General features: G+C 45.2%; 1 protein-coding gene across 8 annotated transcripts in view; it reads right to left on the bottom strand.

Moving 5' to 3' along the window:
• LOC143805988 (calpain-9-like) overlaps window positions 1-20889 on the bottom strand; it is a 92945-nt gene that overhangs the window by 33973 nt on the left and 38083 nt on the right. For 3 of the 8 annotated variants that reach the window (XR_013221366.1, XR_013221367.1, XM_077285791.1), the window contains exons 2-9: window positions 17738-17905; window positions 17220-17289; window positions 16314-16432; window positions 16081-16238; window positions 15829-16000; window positions 14964-15035; window positions 13460-13545; window positions 13297-13368 (exon numbers count right to left, since the gene is read on the bottom strand). Coding sequence is in view for 3 of the 8 variants with exons in the window: in XM_077285791.1 (XP_077141906.1) it covers window positions 13297-13368; window positions 13460-13545; window positions 14964-15035; window positions 15829-16000; window positions 16081-16238; window positions 16314-16432; window positions 17220-17289; window positions 17738-17902 (914 nt within the window). In the remaining 5 variants the exon portion in view is untranslated. Of the gene's footprint in view, window positions 1-13296; window positions 13369-13459; window positions 13546-14963; window positions 15036-15828; window positions 16001-16080; window positions 16239-16313; window positions 16433-17219; window positions 17290-17737; window positions 17906-19561; window positions 19726-20889 lie in introns of those variants that run through there. The other 5 variants (XM_077285790.1, XM_077285792.1, XR_013221368.1 and 2 more) reach the window with 4 other exon arrangements.

The raw sequence follows: 20889 nt of genomic DNA on the forward strand, positions 1-20889 counted from the left end.
ACTGTGCGGTCAGTATTAAAAACTACTCACGGTGTGGAGGGGCAAATCTGCTTTCCCAGAGCTTCCAGCTAGCCTGAATATGACATAGTGACAAGCTGGACAAAAAGAGACATATTTGCAGAGCAATAGAGTCCAAGCAAATGGACAAACAAGGACTAGCAGAACTTATCTTTTGCTGACAAGGACAGGCCATATGAGAAATCCAAGGAGAGAACCAAATCCAAGCCAAGGACATTGACAGCTGGCATGAACTAAAGCCCAGAGCAGGTTTAAATAACAAACCCAGGCAAGGCGATTAGTGAAGGCAGCTGCCACAGCTACCCAAAGAAGCAGCAGTTCCACTCGAAACCACCAGAGGGAGCCCAAGGGCAGAACTCACAAAAATACCATTAGCAACCACAGGAGGGAGCTCCAGAACGGAATTCACAACAGTACCCCCCCCTTGAGGAGGGGTCACTGAACCCTCACCAGAGCTCCCAGGCCGATCAGGATGAGCCAAATGGAAAGCACGAACCAAATCGGCAGCATGAACATCGGAGGCCACAACCCAAGAATTATCCTCCTGGCCATAACCCTTCCACTTGACCAGATACTGAAGCTTCCGCCTCGAAAAACAAGAATCCAAAATCTTCACCACATATTCCAATTCCCCCTCAACCAACACCGGAGCAGGAGGATCAACGGAGGGAACCATAGGTACCACATATCTCCGCAACAAGGATCTATGGAACACATTATGAATGGAAAAGGAAGCTGGAAGGGCCAAACGAAAAGACACCGGATTAATAATTTCAGAAATCTTATAAGGCCCAATAAAGCGAGGCTTGAACTTAGGGGAAGAAACCTTCATAGGAACATGACGAGAAGACAACCAGACCAAATCCCCAACACGAAGCCGGGGACCAACACACCGACGACGGTTAGCAAAACGTTGAGCCTTTTCCTGAGACAACGTCAAATTGTCCACCACATGAGTCCAAATTTGCTGCAACCTGTCCACCACAGAATCCACACCAGGACAGTCAGAAGGCTCAAGCTGCCCTGAAGAAAAACGAGGATGAAAACCAAAATTACAAAAGAAAGGCGAAACCAAGGTAGCCGAACTAGCCCGATTATTAAGGGCAAACTCGGCCAACGGCAAAAAGGTCACCCAATCATCCTGATCAGCAGACACGAAGCATCTCAAATAGGTTTCCAAGGTCTGATTGGTTCGCTCCGTTTGGCCATTTGTCTGAGGATGGAATGCTGAAGAAAAAGACAAATCAATGCCCATTCTAGCACAAAAGGACCGCCAAAACCTGGAAACGAACTGGGAACCTCTGTCAGACACAATATTCTCCGGAATACCATGCAAGCGAACCACATGCTGAAAAAATAATGGAACTAAATCAGAGGAGGAAGGCAACTTAGGCAACGGTACTAAATGGACCATCTTAGAAAACCGGTCACAAACCACCCAGATGACAGACATCTTCTGAGAAACAGGAAGATCAGAAATAAAATCCATGGAAATATGCGTCCAGGGCCTCTCAGGAATAGGCAAAGGCAAAAGCAACCCACTGGCATGGGAACAGCAAGGCTTAGCCCGAGCACAGGTCCCACAGGACTGCACAAACGAACGCACATCCCGCGACAAGGAAGGCCACCAAAAGGACCTAGCCACCAAATCTCTGGTACCGAAAATCCCAGGGTGACCAGCCAACACCGAACAATGAACCTCAGAAATTACCCTGCTAGTCCATCTATCAGGAACAAACAGTGTCCCCACAGGACAGCGGTCAGGTTTATCAGCCTGAAACTCCTGAAGTACCCGCCGCAAATCAAGGGAGATGGCAGAAAGAATCACCCCCTCCTTGAGGATCCCAGCCGGCTCAAGAACTCCCGGAGAATCAGGCAAAAAACTCCTAGAAAGGGCATCTGCCTTCACATTCTTAGATCCCGGAATATACGAGACCACAAAATCAAAACGTGAGAAAAACAGAGACCACCGAGCCTGTCTAGGATTCAACCGCTTAGCAGACTCGAGGTAAATCAGATTCTTATGATCAGTCAAGACCACCACGCGATGCTTGGCTCCCTCAAGCCAATGTCGCCACTCCTCAAATGCCCACTTCATAGCCAACAACTCCCGATTGCCGACATCATAATTACGCTCAGCAGGTGAAAACTTTCTGGAGAAGAAAGCACACGGTTTCATCAAAGAGCCATCAGAATTTCTCTGAGACAAAACGGCCCCTGCCCCAATCTCAGAAGCATCAACCTCAACCTGAAAAGGGAGAGAAACATCTGGCTGACGCAACACAGGGGCAGAAGTAAAACGACATTTAAGCTCCTGAAAGGCCTCAACAGCCGCAGAGGACCAATTCATCACATCAGCGCCCTTCCTCGTCAAATTGGTCAGAGGCTTCACCACACTAGAAAAATTAGCAATAAAGCGGCGATAAAAATTGGCAAAGCCCAAAAATTTCTGAAGCCTCTTTACAGATGTAGGTTGAGTCCAATCATGAATGGCCTGGACCTTAACAGGGTCCATTTCAATAGCCGAGGGAGAAAAAATGAAACCCAAAAAAGAAACCTTCTGAACTCCAAAGAGGCACTTAGACCCCTTCACAAACAATGCATTAGCACGAAGGACCTGAAATACCATCCTAACCTGCCTCACATGAGACTCCCAATCATCGGAGAAAACCAAAATATCATCCAAATACACAATCATGAATTTATCCAGATAATTCCGGAAGATATCATGCATAAAGGACTGAAATACCGATGGAGCATTAGAAAGCCCGAATGGCATCACAAGATATTCAAAATGGCCTTCGGGCGTATTAAATGCTGTTTTCCATTCATCACCTTGTTTAATACGCACGAGGTTATACGCCCCTCGAAGGTCAATTTTAGTAAAACAACTGACACCCTTAATCCGAGCAAACAAATCATAAAGTAAAGGTAAACGGTACTGGAACTTGACAGTGATCTTATTGAGAAGGCGATAATCTATACAGGGTCTCAAGGAGCCATCCTTCTTGGCAACAAAAAAATATCCCGCTCCCAATGGTGACGAAGACGGGCGAATATGCCCCTTCTCCAAGGACTCCTTTACATAACTCCGCATAGCGGCATGCTCTGGCACAGACAGATTGAAAAGTCGGCCCTTAGGGAACTTACAGCCAGGAATCAAATTAATGGCACAATCGCAGTCCCTATGAGGAGGCAGGGAACTGGACTTGGGCTCATCAAATATATCCTGGAAATCCGACAAAAACTCAGGAACTTCAGAAGAAGGGGACGAGGAAATGGACATCAAAGGAATATCACTATGTATCCCCTGACAACCCCAACCAGTTACAGACATAGATCTCCAATCCAGCACTGGATTATGTACCTGTAACCATGGAAAACCCAGCACAACAACATCATGCAAATTATGCAACACCAAAAAGCGAATATTTTCCTGATGTGCTGGAGCCATGTACATGGTTAACTGTGTCCAGTACTGAGGTTTATTCTTGGCCAATGGCGTAGCATCAATCCCCGTTAAGGGAATAGGACTCTGCAAAGGCTCCAAGGAAAAACCACAGCGCTTGGCAAATTCTAAGTCCATTAAGTTCAGGGCAGCGCCAGAGTCCACAAATGCCATAACAGAAAAGGACGACAATGAGCAAATCAGGGTAACAGACAAGAGAAATTTAGGCTGTACAGTACTAATGGTAACAGACCTAGGGACCCTCTTAGGCCGGTTTCACACGTCAGTGGCTCCGGTACGTGAGGTGACAGTTTCCTCACGTACCGGAGACACTGACACACGTAGACCCATAAAAATCAATGCATCTGTGCAGATGTCATTGATTTTTTGCGGACCGTGTCTCCGTGTGCCAAACACGGAGACATGTCAGTGTTCGTGGGAGCGCACGTATTACACGGACCCAATAGAGTCAATGGGTCCGTGTAAAACACGGACCTCACACGGACATTCTCCGTCTGGGGTCCGTGTGGCGTGCCGGAGACAGCGCTACAGTAAGCGCTGTCCCCCCCACTGGTGCTGAAGCCGCGATTCATATCTTCCCTGTAGCAGCGTTTGCTGCAGAGAAAATATGAATAATAGTGTTTAAAATAAAGATCTATGTGTCCGCAGGCCCCCCGCCCCCTGTGCGCCCCCCCGCTGTTCTGAAAATACTCACCCGCTCCCTCGTTGGCTGTCACTCCTTCCTGGTCTGGCCGCGGCTTCCACTGTATGCGATCACGTGGGGCCGATCATTTACAATCATGAATAGTCGGCTCCGCCCCTATGGGAGGTGGAGCCACATATTCATGACTGTAAATGATCGGCCCCACGTGACCGCATACCCTAGAAGCCGCGGCCAGACCAGGAAGCAGCGAGGGAGGCGGGTAAGTATTTTCAGAACAGCGGGGGGGGGGGGGGGGCGCACAGGGGGTGGGAGGGCGGCGCACACATAGATCTTTATTTTAAACACTATTATTCATATTTTCTCTGCAGCAAACGCTGCTGCAGGGAACATATGAATCGCAGCTTCAGCACCAGATGCAGGGGACCAGACGCGTGGGTATCACACGCTCCGTGTGGTACCCACTCGCCATACGGGCGGCACACGTGTGCCGCTCGTATGGCCTACGTGAGTTCCCAGGCACACGGACACGGATAACTCCGGTACCGATTTATTCCGGTACCGGAATTATCTGGACGTGTGGGACAGCCCTTAGTATGCTTAGGGCAATCAGAAATAGCATGAGCAGAATCACCACAGTAAAAACACAGGCCATTCTGACGTCTGAATTTCTGCCTTTCTGCTCTAGTCAAAATCCTATCACATTGCATAGGCTCAGGACTCTGCTCAGAGGACACTGCCATATGGCGCACCACCTTGCGCTCGCGCAAGCGCCGATCAATCTGAATGGCCAAAGACATTGACTCATTCAGACCAGCAGGCGTAGGAAACCCCACCATAACATCTTTAAGGGCTTCAGAAAGACCCTTTCTAAAAATCGCTGCCAGGGAATACTCATTCCATTTTGTGAGCACAGACCACTTTCTAAATTTCTGGCAGTATACTTCTGTTGCTTCCTGACCCTGACACAGAGCCAGCAAAGTTTTTTCTGCCTGATCCACAGAATTAGGCTCGTCATACAGCAATCCGAGCGCTTGAAAAAATGCGTCAATATTAAGCAATGCAGGATTTCCTGGCTCAAGGGAGAATGCCCAGTCCTGCGGGTCGCCACGCAGCAAAGAAATAACAATCTTCACCTGCTGAATGGGGTCACCAGAGGAACGGGGTCTCAGAGCAAAAAACAATCTGCAATTATTTTTAAAATTCAAAAATTTAGATCTATCCCCAGAAAACAAATCAGGAATAGGAATTCTAGGCTCTAATACCGGAGTCTGGACAACATAATCTTGGATACTCTGTACCCTTGCAGCGAGTTGATCCACGCGCAAGGACAGACCCTGAACCTCCATATCAGCACCAAAATCCTGAACCACCCAGAGATTAAGGGGAAAAAAAAAGACAAAACAAGCTGCAAAGGAAAAAAAAAATGTCTCAGAACTTTCTTTTCCCTCTTTTGAGATGCATTTAACACATTGTGGGCCAGCTGTACTGTTATGACCTGGTGGTTAAGAGGCCACACTGATATGACCTGGTGGCTAAAACGCAACATGGGACGAGCTCTGAGAAGGTGGTATCTCTACTGACCGCAGTCCCTAATCCTAACAACAACACTAGTAATAGCCGTGGGATGTTCCTAACTCTCCCTAGACACCTCTTCACAGCCTAAAAACTAAGTACCCCTAAAGAAGGAAATAGAAAGCTATCTTGCCTCAGAGAAAACCCCAAAAGGAAAGATAGCCCCCCACAAATATTGGCTGTGAGTGAAGAGGGAAATGACGTACACAGAAATGAAATCAGATTTCAGCAAAGGAGGCCAATACTAAACTTGATAGACAGAGAGAAAAGGATACTGTGTGGTCAGTATTAAAAACTACAAAATCCACGCAGAGTTTACAAAAATGAACTCCATACCGACTCACGGTGTGGAGGGTGTCATGATCTCTGCAGGCAGAGATCATAGCAAGCCTATAGAGGGACAAGCTCTCGGAAGATGGAACTATACTGACCATGAACTAAGCCTGCCGCGCAACTAGAAATAGCCAGGTAGCATTTCCTATTTATCGCTAGATGCCCAGCTCTGGCCTAAGACCTAAATAGCTAGCAAAGGGAAATATAAGACCTGGCTCACCTCTAGAGAAATATTCCAAAGAAGACAGTAGCCCCCCACATATAATGACGGTGAGTTCAGATGAAACAACAAACGCAGCAGGAAAATAGTCTTAGCAAATTTGAGGTCCGCTTACTAGATAGCAGAAGACAGATAGTATACTTTCATGGTCAGCAGAAAAACACTAACAAAACACCATCCAGAGATTACCTTAAACTCTGGCATTAACTCATAACGCCAGAGTAGCAATCCCTGATCAACGAGAGCTTTCCAGACACAGTAACAAAACTTCAGCTGTGAACTGGAACAAATAGGCAAAACAAAACATGGACAAAAGTCCAACTTATCTAGTAGCTGTCTAGAAGCAGGAACAAGCACTGAGAGGCATCAGATAACATTGTTGACCGGCAAGAAACCACCAGAGAAATGAGCTTAAATAGCGACACCCACTACTGATGGAACCAGGTGAAACAGGAAAGAGGATGACAAGTCCAATTCCACAAGCGGCCACCGGGGGAGCCCAGAATCCAAATTCACAACAGTACCCCCCCCTCAAGGAGGGGGCACCGAACCCTCACCAGATCCACCAGGGCGACCAGGATGAGCCCTATGGAAGGCACGAACAAGATCAGAAGCATGAACATCAGATGCATTGACCCAAGAATTATCCTCCTGGCCGTAACCCTTCCAGTTGACCAGATACTGGAGTTTCCGTCTGGAAACACGAGAGTCCAAAATTTTCTCCACAACGTACTCCAACTCACCCTCAACCAACACCGGAGCAGGAGGCTCAACTGAAGGTACAACAGGTACCTCATACCTGCGCAATAACGACCGATGAAAAACGTTATGAATGGAAAAGGACGCAGGGAGGTCCAAACGGAAAGAAACAGGATTAAGAATCTCCAATATTCTATAAGGGCCGATGAACCGAGGTTTAAACTTAGGAGAAGAGACCCTCATAGGGACAAAACGAGAAGACAACCACACCAAATCTCCAACACAAAGCCGAGAACCAACACGACGACGACGGTTGGCAAAACGCTGAGTCTTCTCCTGGGACAACTTCAAATTGTCCATAACCTGCCCCCAGATGTGATGCAATTTCTCCACCACCGCATCCACTCCAGGACAATCCGAGGATTCCACCTGACCGGAGGAAAATCGAGGGTGAAACCCCGAATTACAGAAAAACGGGGACACCAAGGTGGAAGAACTGGCCCGATTATTGAGGGCGAACTCTGCCAATGGCAAAAAAGCAACCCAATCATCCTGGTCAGCAGAGACAAAACACCTCAGATATGTCTCAAGGGTCTGATTAGTCCGCTCGGTCTGGCCATTAGTCTGAGGGTGAAAAGCAGATGAAAAAGACAAATCTATGCCCATCCTAGCACAGAATGCCCGCCAAAATCTAGACACAAATTGGGTACCTCTGTCAGAAACAATATTCTCAGGAATACCGTGCAATCGGACAACATTCTGAAAAAACAGAGGAACCAACTCAGAAGAAGAAGGCAACTTGGGCAGAGGAACCAAATGGACCATTTTAGAGAAACGGTCACAGACCACCCAGATGACAGACATCTTCTGGGAAACAGGCAGATCTGAAATAAAATCCATCGAGATGTGTGTCCAAGGCCTCTTAGGAATAGGCAAGGGCAACAGCAGTCCGCTAGCCCGAGAACTACAAGACTTGGCCCGAGCACAAACGTCACATGACTGCACAAAGACTCGCACATCTCGTGACAGGGAAGGCCACCAGAAGGATCTTGCCACCAAATCCCTGGTACCAAAAATTCCGGGATGACCTGCCAATGCAGAAGAATGTACCTCAGAGATGACTCTGCTGGTCCAATCATCCGGAACAAACAGTCTATCAGGCGGACAACGATCCGGTCTATCCGCCTGAAACTCTTGCAAGGACCGCCGCAGATCAGGAGAAACGGCCGACAAAATTACTCCCTCCCTAAGGATACCTGTGGGTTCAGAATTACCAGGAGAGTCCGGGTCAAAACTCCTAGAAAGGGCATCTGCCTTAACATTCTTAGAACCCGGTAGGTATGACACCACAAAATTAAAGCGAGAAAAAAATAAAGACCAGCGCGCCTGTCTAGGATTCAGGCGTCTGGCAGTCTCAAGATAAATCAAATTTTTGTGGTCAGTCAATACCACCACCTGATGCCTAGCCCCCTCGAGCCAATGGCGCCACTCCTCAAACGCCCACTTCATGGCCAAAAGCTCCCGATTCCCAACATCATAATTCCGCTCTGCGGGCGAAAATTTGCGAGAAAAGAAGGCACAAGGCCTAATGACGGAGCAGTCGGAACCTTTCTGCGACAACACTGCCCCAGCTCCGATCTCCGAAGCGTCAACCTCAACCTGAAAAGGCAGATTCACATCAGGCTGACGCAACACAGGGGCAGAGGCAAAACGGCGCTTAAGCTCCTGAAAGGCCTCTACAGCATGAGGGGACCAATTAGCAACATCAGCGCCTTGTCTGGTCAAATCAGTCAGTGGTTTAACGACATCCGAAAAACCAGCAATAAATCGGCGGTAAAAGTTGGCAAAGCCCAAAAATCTCTGAAGACCCTTAAGAGAGGAGGGCTGAGTCCAGTCACAAATAGCTTGCACCTTGACGGGATCCATCTCAATGGAAGAGGGAGAAAAAATATACCCCAAAAAGGAAATTTTCTGGACCCCAAAAACGCACTTAGACCCCTTCACACATAAAGAATTAGACCGCAGAACCTGAAAAACTCTCCTGACCTGCTGGACATGAGAGTCCCAGTCATCAGAAAAAATCAGAATATCATCCAGATATATTATCATAAATTTATCCAGAAAATCGCGGAAAACATCATGCATAAAAGACTGGAAAACTGAAGGGGCATTAGAAAGACCAAAAGGCATGACCAAATACTCAAAGTGGCCCTCGGGCGTATTAAATGCGGTCTTCCACTCATCCCCCTGCCTGATCCGCACCAAATTATACGCCCCACGAAGATCAATTTTAGAGAACCACTTAGCACCCTCTATACGAGCAAACAAATCAGTAAGCAATGGCAATGGGTATTGATACTTAACAGTGATCTTATTCAGAAGCCGATAATCAATACATGGTCTCAAAGAGCCGTCTTTTTTTGAGACAAAGAAAAACCCAGCTCCCAAGGGAGAAGAAGATGGACGAATATGTCCCTTTTCCAAAGACTCCTTTATATATTCCCGCATAGCAGCATGTTCCGGCACAGACAAATTAAACAAACGACCCTTTGGATATTTACAACCCGGTATCAAATCTATGGCACAATCGCACTCACGGTGCGGAGGTAACGACCCAAGCTTGGGTTCGTCAAAGACGTCTTGATAATCAGAGAGGAACTCAGGGACTTCAGAGGGAATGGACGACGAAATAGAAACCAAAGGTACGTCCCCATGAATACCCTTACATCCCCAGCTCAACACAGACATTGCTCTCCAGTCCAAGACTGGGTTGTGAGACTGCAACCATGGCAATCCCAGTACCAAATCGTCATGTAAATTATACAGCACCAGGAAACGAATAATCTCCTGGTGATCCGGATTGATACGCATGGTTACTTGTGTCCAGTATTGTGGTTTATTATTAGCCAATGGGGTGGAGTCAATCCCCTTCAGAGGAATAAGAGTCTCCAAAGGCTCTAAATCAAAACCACAACGATTGGCAAAGGACCAATCCATAAGACTCAGAGCGGCGCCAGAGTCAACATAGGCGTCCGTGGCAATGGATGACAAAGAGCAAATCAGGGTTACAGACAAAATAAACTTAGACTGAATGGTGCCAATGGAAACAGACTTATCAAGCTTCTTTGTACGCCTAGAGCATGCAGATATAACATGAGTAGAATCCCCACAATAGAAACACAATCCATTCTTCCGTCTAAAATTCTGTCGCTCGCTCCTGGACAGAATTCTATCACACTGCATACTTTCTGGCGTCTTTTCCATAGACACCGCCAGATGGTGCACCGGTTTGCGCTCCCGCAGACGCCTATCAATCTGAATAGCCATTGTCATGGACTCATTCAGACCTGCAGGCAAAGGGAACCCCACCATAACATCCTTAACGGCATCAGAGAGACCTTCTCTGAAAGTTGCCGCCAAGGCGCACTCATTCCACTGAGTAAGCACAGACCATTTACGGAATTTTTGGCAGAAAACTTCAGCTTCGTCTTGCCCCTGAGATAGTGCCATCAAAGTTTTTTCTGCCTGAAGTTCCAAATGAGGTTCCTCATAAAGCAAGCCCAAGGCCAGAAAAAACGCATCCACATCGCGTAACGCAGGATCCCCTGCTGGCAATGAGAAGGCCCAATCTTGAGGGTCACCCCTGAGCAAGGAAATCACAATCCTAACCTGCTGAGCAGGGTCTCCAGCTGAACGAGACTTCAGGGACAAATAAAGCTTACAATTATTTCGGAAATTCTGGAAGCTAGCTCTATTCCCTGTGAAGAACTCCGGCAAAGGAATTCTCGGCTCAGATACCGGAGCATGTACCACAAAATCTTGTAAATTTTGTACTTTCGTGATGAGATTATTCAAACCCGCAGTTACACTCTGGAGATCCATTATTGTCAGGTGCACACAGAGCATACAGAGATTAGGAGGAGAGAGAGAAAAAAGACTGCAGCAAGGCAGACTGGAGGAAAAAAAAAAAAAAAAAAAAAAATTCCAGCAGACTTCTTATAACTCTCCTTTCTCAACCTGGGTCTTTAACACTTTATGGGCCGGTCAAACTGTCATGATCTCTGCAGGCAGAGATCATAGCAAGCCTATAGAGGGACAAGCTCTCGGAAGATGGAACTATACTGACCATGAACTAAGCCTGCCGCGCAACTAGAAATAGCCAGGTAGCATTTCCTATTTATCGGTAGATGCCCAGCTCTGGCCTAAGACCTAAATAGCTAGCAAAGGGAAATATAAGACCTGGCTCACCTCTAGAGAAATATTCCAAAGAAGACAGTAGCCCCCCACATATAATGACGGTGAGTTCAGATGAAACAACAAACGCAGCAGGAAAATAGTCTTAGCAAATTTGAGGTCCGCTTACTAGATAGCAGAAGACAGATAGTATACTTTCATGGTCAGCAGAAAAACACTAACAAAACACCATCCAGAGATTACCTTAAACTCTGGCATTAACTCATAACGCCAGAGTAGCAATCCCTGATCAACGAGAGCTTTCCAGACACAGTAACAAAACTTCAGCTGTGAACTGGAACAAATAGGCAAAACAAAACATGGACAAAAGTCCAACTTATCTAGTAGCTGTCTAGAAGCAGGAACAAGCACTGAGAGGCATCAGATAACATTGTTGACCGGCAAGAAACCACCAGAGAAATGAGCTTAAATAGCGACACCCACTACTGATGGAACCAGGTGAAACAGGAAAGAGGATGACAAGTCCAATTCCACAAGCGGCCACCGGGGGAGCCCAGAATCCAAATTCACAACAGGAGGGGCAAATCTGCTTTCCCAGAGCTTCCAGCTAGCCTGAATATGACATAGTGACAAGCTGGACAAAAAGAGACATATTTGAAAAGCAATAGAGTCCAAGCAAATGGACAAACAAGGACTAGCAGAACTTATCTTTTGCTGACAAGGACAGGCCATATGAGAAATCCAAGGAGAGAACCAAATCCAAGCCAAGGACATTGACAGCTGGCATGAACTAAAGCCCAGAGCAGGTTTAAATAACAAACCCAGGCAAGGCGATTAGTGAAGGCAGCTGCCACAGCTACCCAAAGAAGCAGCAGTTCCACTCGAAACCACCAGAGGGAGCCCAAGGGCAGAACTCACAAAAATACCATTAGCAACCACAGGAGGGAGCTCCAGAACGGAATTCACAACAGGGGTGTATCCCATCCGGGCCCGGAGATTTGTCAATTTTAGTGATTTTTAGACGCCGCCGTACTTCCTGCTGGGTTAAGCAGGTGACACTTAATGGGGAATTTTTGCTATCACTGATCATATTGTCTGCCATACCCAATGACATGCATCTTTTCACCCATTTTTTGTTACCTCCCGCTATTGGGACCCCTTGATCAGGAGCCTATCACCTATCCTCTAATAAAATTTGTGCAGAATTTTTAGCAATTTGCTGTACCCAATTTGCGCTTTGTTCGAGTCGCCTAAAATATTAGCCATCATTTTGCACAATGCAAAAGATTGCATCAAGCAGAGAAGATTCACATAACCACGGGCACATCAGAGCGGGCTTCTCCATAATGCCTTTCAGCCATTAGATCACATAGAACAGCAGGAGTGACAATCATAGCCTGTATAAAAGCAGGAAATGTAGTGGCCAGTTTTATGGCGAATCTGGAAAGTGAAAAGACGTCACAGCTCACAGCTTAGCCATAGAGATAAGGAGAGAAAGCCATAAAACACTAAATAACTATTACAGATACTGTGTGAGAGCACAGCGGTGAAAAAGATGAGTGTGTGAGGAACAGACTGTTTGTTACCACCATTTACCATCTGTTTACCCACAGCCTTATAAGTGAAGGTCACTTTGACTGACCACGGCTGCTGACTAGCTTGTAAACTGGCTGGGATTAGGAGGTTACCACACTCTCCAACGATCCAGACCACTTGAAAACAGTGCTTACAAGCTCAATAGAAAAAAAGCTTGTAAGCACTGAGCATATTCTGTTATCCAGCAACGATGGTCGGACTCCAAGGCAACCAGCTGTAAACAAGCCACATATGTTCCGGCCCCATAGAGTATCAGAGGTATAAGTGCCATCTGTGAAAATCATGGATAGCACTCGTTCATAAAAAATGGACATTTGCTTGAGCTCTAACACATATGTCTCACTAATGAGAATAATCTTGGAAAGTGCTGGTTCTCCGTGAGAAGATCCAGAAGGCGTAAGCAATATTTCTGGAGCATCTTCATGGAAATGACCATCAGATCTTTAAGAAGTGCTAAACATCTCTCCGTTGCATGTAAAGAGTCAGATTCACATCTTACACTGTTTTTTCTTTTTGTTTTTCACTCTTACAATTTTTTTTTCATTTTTTTACCAGAATTCTCCATCCTCTAATATCACATTTTCTGACTCCTCGGGGTCTTTTACACTCTGCCATTCAGGTCCCCTGAGGAAACAGAAATATATTGTACATGAAGATTTCATCTATCGGTATGTGACAGCTCATTATTACCTGAACCAGAAATAAATCCTCCTACCCGTCTCTCCAGGGCCCGATCCACTCTGTGTGCCCCCAGGGGTTACGGACTCTCAGCAGAGACACGGAGCCATGTAATGTCTGAACCTGCGGGAAGAGATAGGTGTCTAAACAGGGTTAAAACTTTACAGAGAGACGATTCTAGAATGACAGAGTCGTCATATCACCGCCAAACAATGTGCACCGGACAGGCAAACCGTCGCTCGCTATAATACAGCTGCAAGGCAAAAAGCAGAAATAGTATTTCTAGCATGGACCGGGCAATACGGCAAATTGTGACTCAGACGTTGTCATCCATTGTTCCCGAGACCTGATGAGGTTCACACATTTGTTGTATTTGATTCTAATTGTTTTTGTTCCATTCAATTCATCAAATTGCCTATAATTAGCAGAACTAGGAGCGATGATCCGTCACTGATGATCTAATAGGTAGTCACACACAGGAGGAACGTGGCCGGATCGTTTCTGGAAAAACGCTGAGCCAAGAGCTGCTGAAAAGAAAGGGACGATATCGGCTCATCACTGGGTGGGGATGACATGTACGAAGGTGGATGAACAACTTCTTTCTCCTACCCTGCTGGCTAATCAGGAAAACACCTATTGTTTAAAGGGGTCACCTCAACTTATTAAATGGCTAAAACTTGCAAATTGCTTGTAAAAACTCTTCTTAAAAATCAAGAAAGGAAAAATATTTAAGTCTATTGTCTACTGATCATTGCCTCAGTTACCGGCCTCCTCTGCAGTCTATTGATGGTGGATGGTTTCTTAGACAAGGGGTGCGTGCTTGCAAGGTGCTCTTCTGAAGGTGGCTGGATTGCTTGATCCGGCCAGACTCACTACTCTTGCACCCCCTCCTACCTTTGGCAGAGTGAACTGTCAATATTTAGGAGCGCACCGCTCTCCAGCAAGGAGGAAGACAGGAGGCAGAAGAGCGGTACGCTCCTGAAAATAGAAAATTAGACAACCCACTTTTTACTCAACTTTTAAATTATAAAACATTTGAAAAAAAAAAATATTTTGGGACAATTTTGTTTTAAATTTGAATATTAAATTTGAAAATCTTGCAGTTTTTGCTCTGGTCATGGAGCCTTGTGAGAGGCTGACGCTTCCTCTTCTGCAAAGATCACTTATTTGTGGCCACATTATTATCTTAGACAAGTTTATGGTCAATTCACATTACATCAGAGCTAGGCATCAAAGGATTTTCCAACATGTACCTTTTGCCATGTACCTCTCCATTGCCATTCAGTCTAATTGCCACTGTTAAAAAAAATGGCCACTATTAAGGAACTGATGGCCCATCAATATAAATCACCTGGCACCCTCGCCAATCAGCTATAAGTAGTTTTGCCGGCAGCCGAATGTAATCAGTATAAGGAGCCAGAACATTACAGTGCCACACACCATGTAGTGGCCGTTCTCAGGTACTGCAGCTCGGCTCTTATTCACTTCGGGCAGAGTTTATACGCCGTGTTATGTCCAATATGACTCTCCCATACACTTACTTCTTTGGTCCCGGTCACTGAGTACATGTGGTAGCTGAGAATCCCCATCAGATTCGATGTTTCAATCTCTCCCTACAGGACAAAAAGGAAAAATGTATTATAAAGAAATTTGTAAAGATCACACAAATGCAGAAGAACTTTTGAGTTTTTATTACACTGTGCTATGAGCAGGACCTGACAGATCGTGGCATGGCACAAGGATTTATACTGGATTTCCTCAGGATCTTTCGATAGTGGGTGAAGTCCAATAAGGCTGTGCACCCTGTGTGGTTGTATGGGGTCTTTCACCTTTTAGTACTACCAATGGGCAGTGTTAATTTGGGTAATGGTTGGGCATTATTATTTGGGAGCTATGTGACTGTATTATTTGGGTACTTACATTGTAAATGGAGGTGTCAATAATAAGTCCTGTACACATCATGACCCACACTTGGGGATGGGTGATAATCAGTGGAGGTTCAAACACTGGGACTCCCAAGGATCCAAATAAATGGGCTATGAAATGTCCTGTTTGACTAGAGCGGTCACCATTGCTCCATTCATTCTCTATAGAACTGCTGGAGAAAGCCAACTTGGCTATGTCCAGCAGTCTCATAGAGAAATAATGGAAAGGTGGAGCACAATCACAGCCTTCGGGGAATTTCAGAGCCACGTTCTTTGTATTTGTTGGGTCAGACTGCTGAGATCTCTACCAATTCTGAGAATGGGCTCCATTGACTGGAACTACCCTGTGGATAGGTGATGACTTTCCAGGTTGGGAATAACCCTTGAAGCACAGCCCTGTGCACCTGATGCTGCTTTTCTACAAGTGAAATGTTTTTTTTGGAGGTGGTGCATGTCTAGGAAGAACGATGGAAACGCTCACCTGAGTGTTCCCACAGCAGATAAGAGCTCCTCTCTGAAGCATATTATGGAGGTGACTCCATAAGTCTGAAGTTGGCCCACTAGTATCACAGCTTTGTACCACACCACCGGTCATGTCTTCCAGTGCTTCTCCTGCAAATCCCATCTGGAGAGTGGAGTAACCTCCTTTCAGTCTGTAACAAGAACCATTAAGGGATGATCTCAAACCACTGTAAATTCAGATTGTCTACCACTGGTTCCATGTGACACTAACTTTGCATAGGCTTTTTCTAGAAGGGAGCTCCAGAACTCATCCTTGTCCTTAGAGTGCACAAAAAGTAAATCATATTGAGTTTTCCCATTATTCTGGACAGGGACTGTAGGCAGAAGGTCATCGACCACAATCTCTACCCAACGTCCATATTGCCAAAACTAGAAAAGAGATATGATAAGTATTACATAGCTGTTCCAATTGGTGTCCAGTAATTTGGTATGAATGGCGTTTACCTGGAATCTAAATTTGCCATTGTAGCCATTCCCAAAATCTTGATCAATGGGGACTACTTGTTCCAGCAGCTGAGGGTACAGAGAAAGACAAGCCACAGCCGAGAGGAACCAACAGTTACCTGCAAAATGGAGATGTCCCTGATGATCTCACATCACAAGCTCCCTTTCCCAGGCAACTCAATTCAGTTTGGCATTCAGGCCATCAAGAGTGAATTGCACGTGTATATTGGGCACAGTAAGACACAACTCAGGGCTGTTAATCTACCAGTGTTTTCCAACCAAAGCTATGGTCGTTCTTTTAACTGGTTCTCCAGAAGACAATGGCACTAAGAGCTGTCACTATGCAGTGTGTATGTAAAACTAAAGTCAACATCTTCCAACAATCTGAATGTGGGCGTAAGAAAAGTAGGAATGCCCGCTATACCAAGCATCTTTGAAATTATGAGTAAAAAGTCTCCAAAGCATATACCATAGGTTAGAAAGGTCGGACTTTATCACCTTAGAAGAGAATGTACTGATGAGTCCAGGATCTCACACAAAATGGTTGAATCAAACGCAACGCCATTTGGAGTTGACTTTGGAGGCAAAGTCTTACCACTAGGGTCTATTTTTTGGAGGCTGTTTTGAGCACCAGCACTAGCTCCACAGCACATGGTCAATATCTTTAATTTCATTTTTACTCCTTTGCACACTCCACAAATTGTTTAAAGTAGTTATGTATGTATTGAGTAATACATAATACATAATACATAATATACATATATACATAACATAATACATAGTAATCAAGGAGCCAAAATCATGGGTTAGGTCTTGAGTGTCAAACTAAGCCAGTATTACCGTCTACCCGAGGATCCTGAAATATCCATTAGCATGAGTCTTGAGACAGGCCTGGTACATACTTACTCAGGTTACCCTGACACACATCCATCCTGGTAGCTCCATCTACGATAAATCGGGGACATTCACATATTTCCTACAAGGAGAAGACAGAGTAAAGTGGTGAGATTGTTTTTAATAAAATTAGGACAAGGACATATCTGTGGGGAGCCAGGAGGGTGTCTACCCAAAGCGCTGGGAGCCAGTAGGGTGTCTACACAAAGTGCTGGAAGCCAGGAGGGTGTCTGCCCAAATTGCTGGGAGCCAGGAGGGTGTCTACCCAAGCGCTGGGAGCCAGGAGGGTTTCTACCCAAAGTGCTGGGAGCCAGGAAGGTGTCTGCCCAAAGTGTTATAAGCCAGGAGGATGTCTACCAAAAGTGTTAGGAGCCAAGAGGGTATCTGCCCAAAGTGCTAGAAGGTGTGCCGACCAGCCACTTTGTCTTTGCTTGGGATTTTTAATTTCAGGGATGAGGCAGAAGTCTGAAACTTAGTTACGGGCGATGAAAGGTCTTTGGTTCTGGTTTATGATAAGTGTCATTAATTACCTTAGGTCTCTTCCACTTGATTCTTTCATTCTGTAGCGCCTTATCTTGAGGGAAGGTGATGTCCTCAAAGAGAGGTGAGGAGGAGGAGGAGGCGGCTGGTGCTTGAGAAACCAAATCATCATCTAGTGAGACTGTAGGTTTCAGCCGCTTGGCTGGAGGTTCCATGTCCTGCCATGACCAACATTAGTGAATGTAATCTTCTAAGTTCCGGTATTTACCTCTTTTAACAAGAAACTGTCACTTACCACAAATTTGTCATTTTCTTATCTGATGTAAATGCCTCTGCTCTTCTTAATCCTGCGATGTTCTTTTGTTCCTGCTTCTCTCTGTTCCTGAGATATGGCCTCCTTTTACCTGTGTGTAACTTATAGTCTTTTTTAGCCAACTGTGAATGTTTCCTCAAGCACTGAGAATATTTGTGGACCAGGCCCACTTGGATAAAAAGAATAGATTTAAACAGGCAAGAACGGGCCATATCTCAGGAACGGAGAGGAGCAGAAACAAAATGAAAACATCGCTGGATTCAGGAGAACGGAGGCTGGGGTGCGACACCATATACTCCCACCAATCAGCTTTTTCTGATGTCAGCCAGATGTGATCAATTGTAGCGCTACACAGCGCAGCTCCGCCAACTGTTTAGTGGCCGCTGCCAGGTACTGCACATCTGCACCTATTCAGATGAATGCTGCTGTGACCACTATACCGATGATGGTGCTGCGTGATTTCGGTCTACTACTAAGCACATCCAGCTACCTCTGGTACTGGCGGACTGCCGGATGTTGTACCCCCACTGATTTGGTATTAATGACCTATCCTAAAAATACATCATCAATATTAAAGTGCTGGACAACCCTTTTAAGAACGGTCAGCTACAGCTATCCTGCTTGTTGGCAGTTTCCATTTAGCAGTAGGTTTAAACAAACTATATTTGCTGACTTTACAGCTTGAATTAAAAGGGTATTCCAATTTTAACCGCTAAATCTCATTTTTTGTGTAACTTGTTTTGATGTTTTGCTTGCGGTCATTGAATGGAAAGCTCCTTCTTTAATTCCAGAGGATGAAAATCTGACCTGACCATATGATGATTATGCAGATGCATGACTGTTAGGGCAGAGTCAGACGGTCATACACATCGGAACGCAATGGTCGGACTGGCTGGCGGCTCTGCCGACCCAGGTGTCAGCTTCATTTATTTCTATGCACGCATGGGTCGGGAGAGCCACCGGCCAGTCCGATTATTGCGTTCCAATCTACGTCCGATTTATACTGACGTCTGACTCTTGCCTTAGGGAACCTCTAGCATTTATTATGCCTTTGAGACATAATATTGCGAAGATACCATGCACAGAAGTAAAGACTACCCTGGTATCGACTGCCACGGAGGACTACGCCAGATGTCAATGACCACATGTGCCAAATGGATGACTGACATTCACGGGGTGCATAGAAAGCAATTCCGCTCTGTATGGAATCAGGTGTAATGCAAAACACATTCACCCTTTTGTTTTTGCCATCAGTGGCGGAAGTCTTGCCTTCACAAATATTTAAAAATGCAATTCCTCTTTAAGACAAAAACAAACAAACCAGGATTTGAATGATGTCTTTGCCAAGAATGAACATGAAGGGTTATAGAAGTGATTGCACCTTTTCCTCCGCGCACATGCAAACCTGGTACGTGCACAATTACGACTCTTGTCCGAGAAGTCTCCGGTTACACCGCAAGCAGCGGAGGAGCCAGGAAATGAATCACATTGCACATAACATGATCTCTATGAAGTGCACCTCAACTCCAGCAGTCTCTTCTACCTCTAGATGTCACTTTACCTGCGGAGGTCACAGGGCAGGAACCCAAGACGTTCCAGGACCGTCCTGCACTGAGACATTCACACACTCTCGCTGCATAGGGAAGTGACTGAGAACTTGGAGAACCAGTATCCTGCAAAGCCTCTTGGGAAAACCTCCAAATTACTCAGCACCTCTCGCTGCAGCATGCCTGCCCCAATATGTCTGATCCTAATTGCTATATATTGTTTCTTTGTGTGTTACATTACACAGATTATCTGCTAATGAGTTATACAAAACGATCTATGATTGGCGGCCAAAGTTTTTTGTTTTTTTTGCAGGATGACTTGTACTTTTGAATGACACCATTGATTTTACCATATAGTGTACTGGAATCCGGGGAAAAAAAAAAAAATCAAAGTGCGTTGAAATTGCAAAAAAAAAAAAAAAAAAGTGTAAAACTACAATTTATTTTTTTTACTTTTTTATTTACAATATTCACTATACGGTAAAGTCTGACTGGGTAGTATTATTTCCCAGGTCAGTACGAGTACGCAGATACCAAACATGTACAGGTTTGGTTTTGTTTTTTCACTTAAGTGGTGAAATAAAATTCGTAAATTTATATGATGTTTTTTTGTTTGCGCCCTGAAATGAAGTTTTTACCGATACCATTTTGGGGCAGAAATTATGTTTTGATCTCTTATCATATTTTATTGAAATATTGCAGCAGACAATAAAAATTTAATTCTGGCGTTTTGACTTTTTTTAATTACGCCATTTACCGATCGGATTAATTTATTTCATACTTTAATAGATCGGACTTTTACGAACGCAGCGATACCAAATAGATGTCTTTTTATTTTGAATGTGGCAAGAGAGAGGTAATGTAAACATTTGTGGGTTTGTTTGTTTTTTTATATATATATTTTTATTTTTTTTCACTTGTTGCTGAAATTTTACAGACTTGAAGCTGCGATAATACGATCACTTTTAATATATAGCAGTGAATCATCACAATCTCCTATGATTTTCGGCCACGAGCCAGCTTTCCCAAGAGGACCGTAATGACAGGCACATGGGTTTTCAGCAGACCCTCAGCTGTCAAGAAAACCCATCAGCGCCCCTTATTCACATCACAGGGGCGCCGATGGGAGCATGGAGCAATGCTCGCCCAGCTGGTATGTCTGAAATGCCGCTGTCAGAGATTGACAGCAGGATTTAACAGGTTAACAGCCGTAGGCAGAGCTCCACTCCACCCGTGGCTGTTAGAGGCACATGATGACTGATTCAATCTGCTGCCATGTGCGAGGAAAGATGTCTTGTATGTCCGATGTGTGAGCCTGCATAAAAGTCAGGGAGCTGGCATA

The sequence above is a fragment of the Ranitomeya variabilis genome, chromosome 2 (genome assembly GCF_051348905.1).
Source record: "Ranitomeya variabilis isolate aRanVar5 chromosome 2, aRanVar5.hap1, whole genome shotgun sequence".
In the NCBI taxonomy this organism is placed as follows: Eukaryota; Metazoa; Chordata; class Amphibia; order Anura; family Dendrobatidae; genus Ranitomeya; species Ranitomeya variabilis.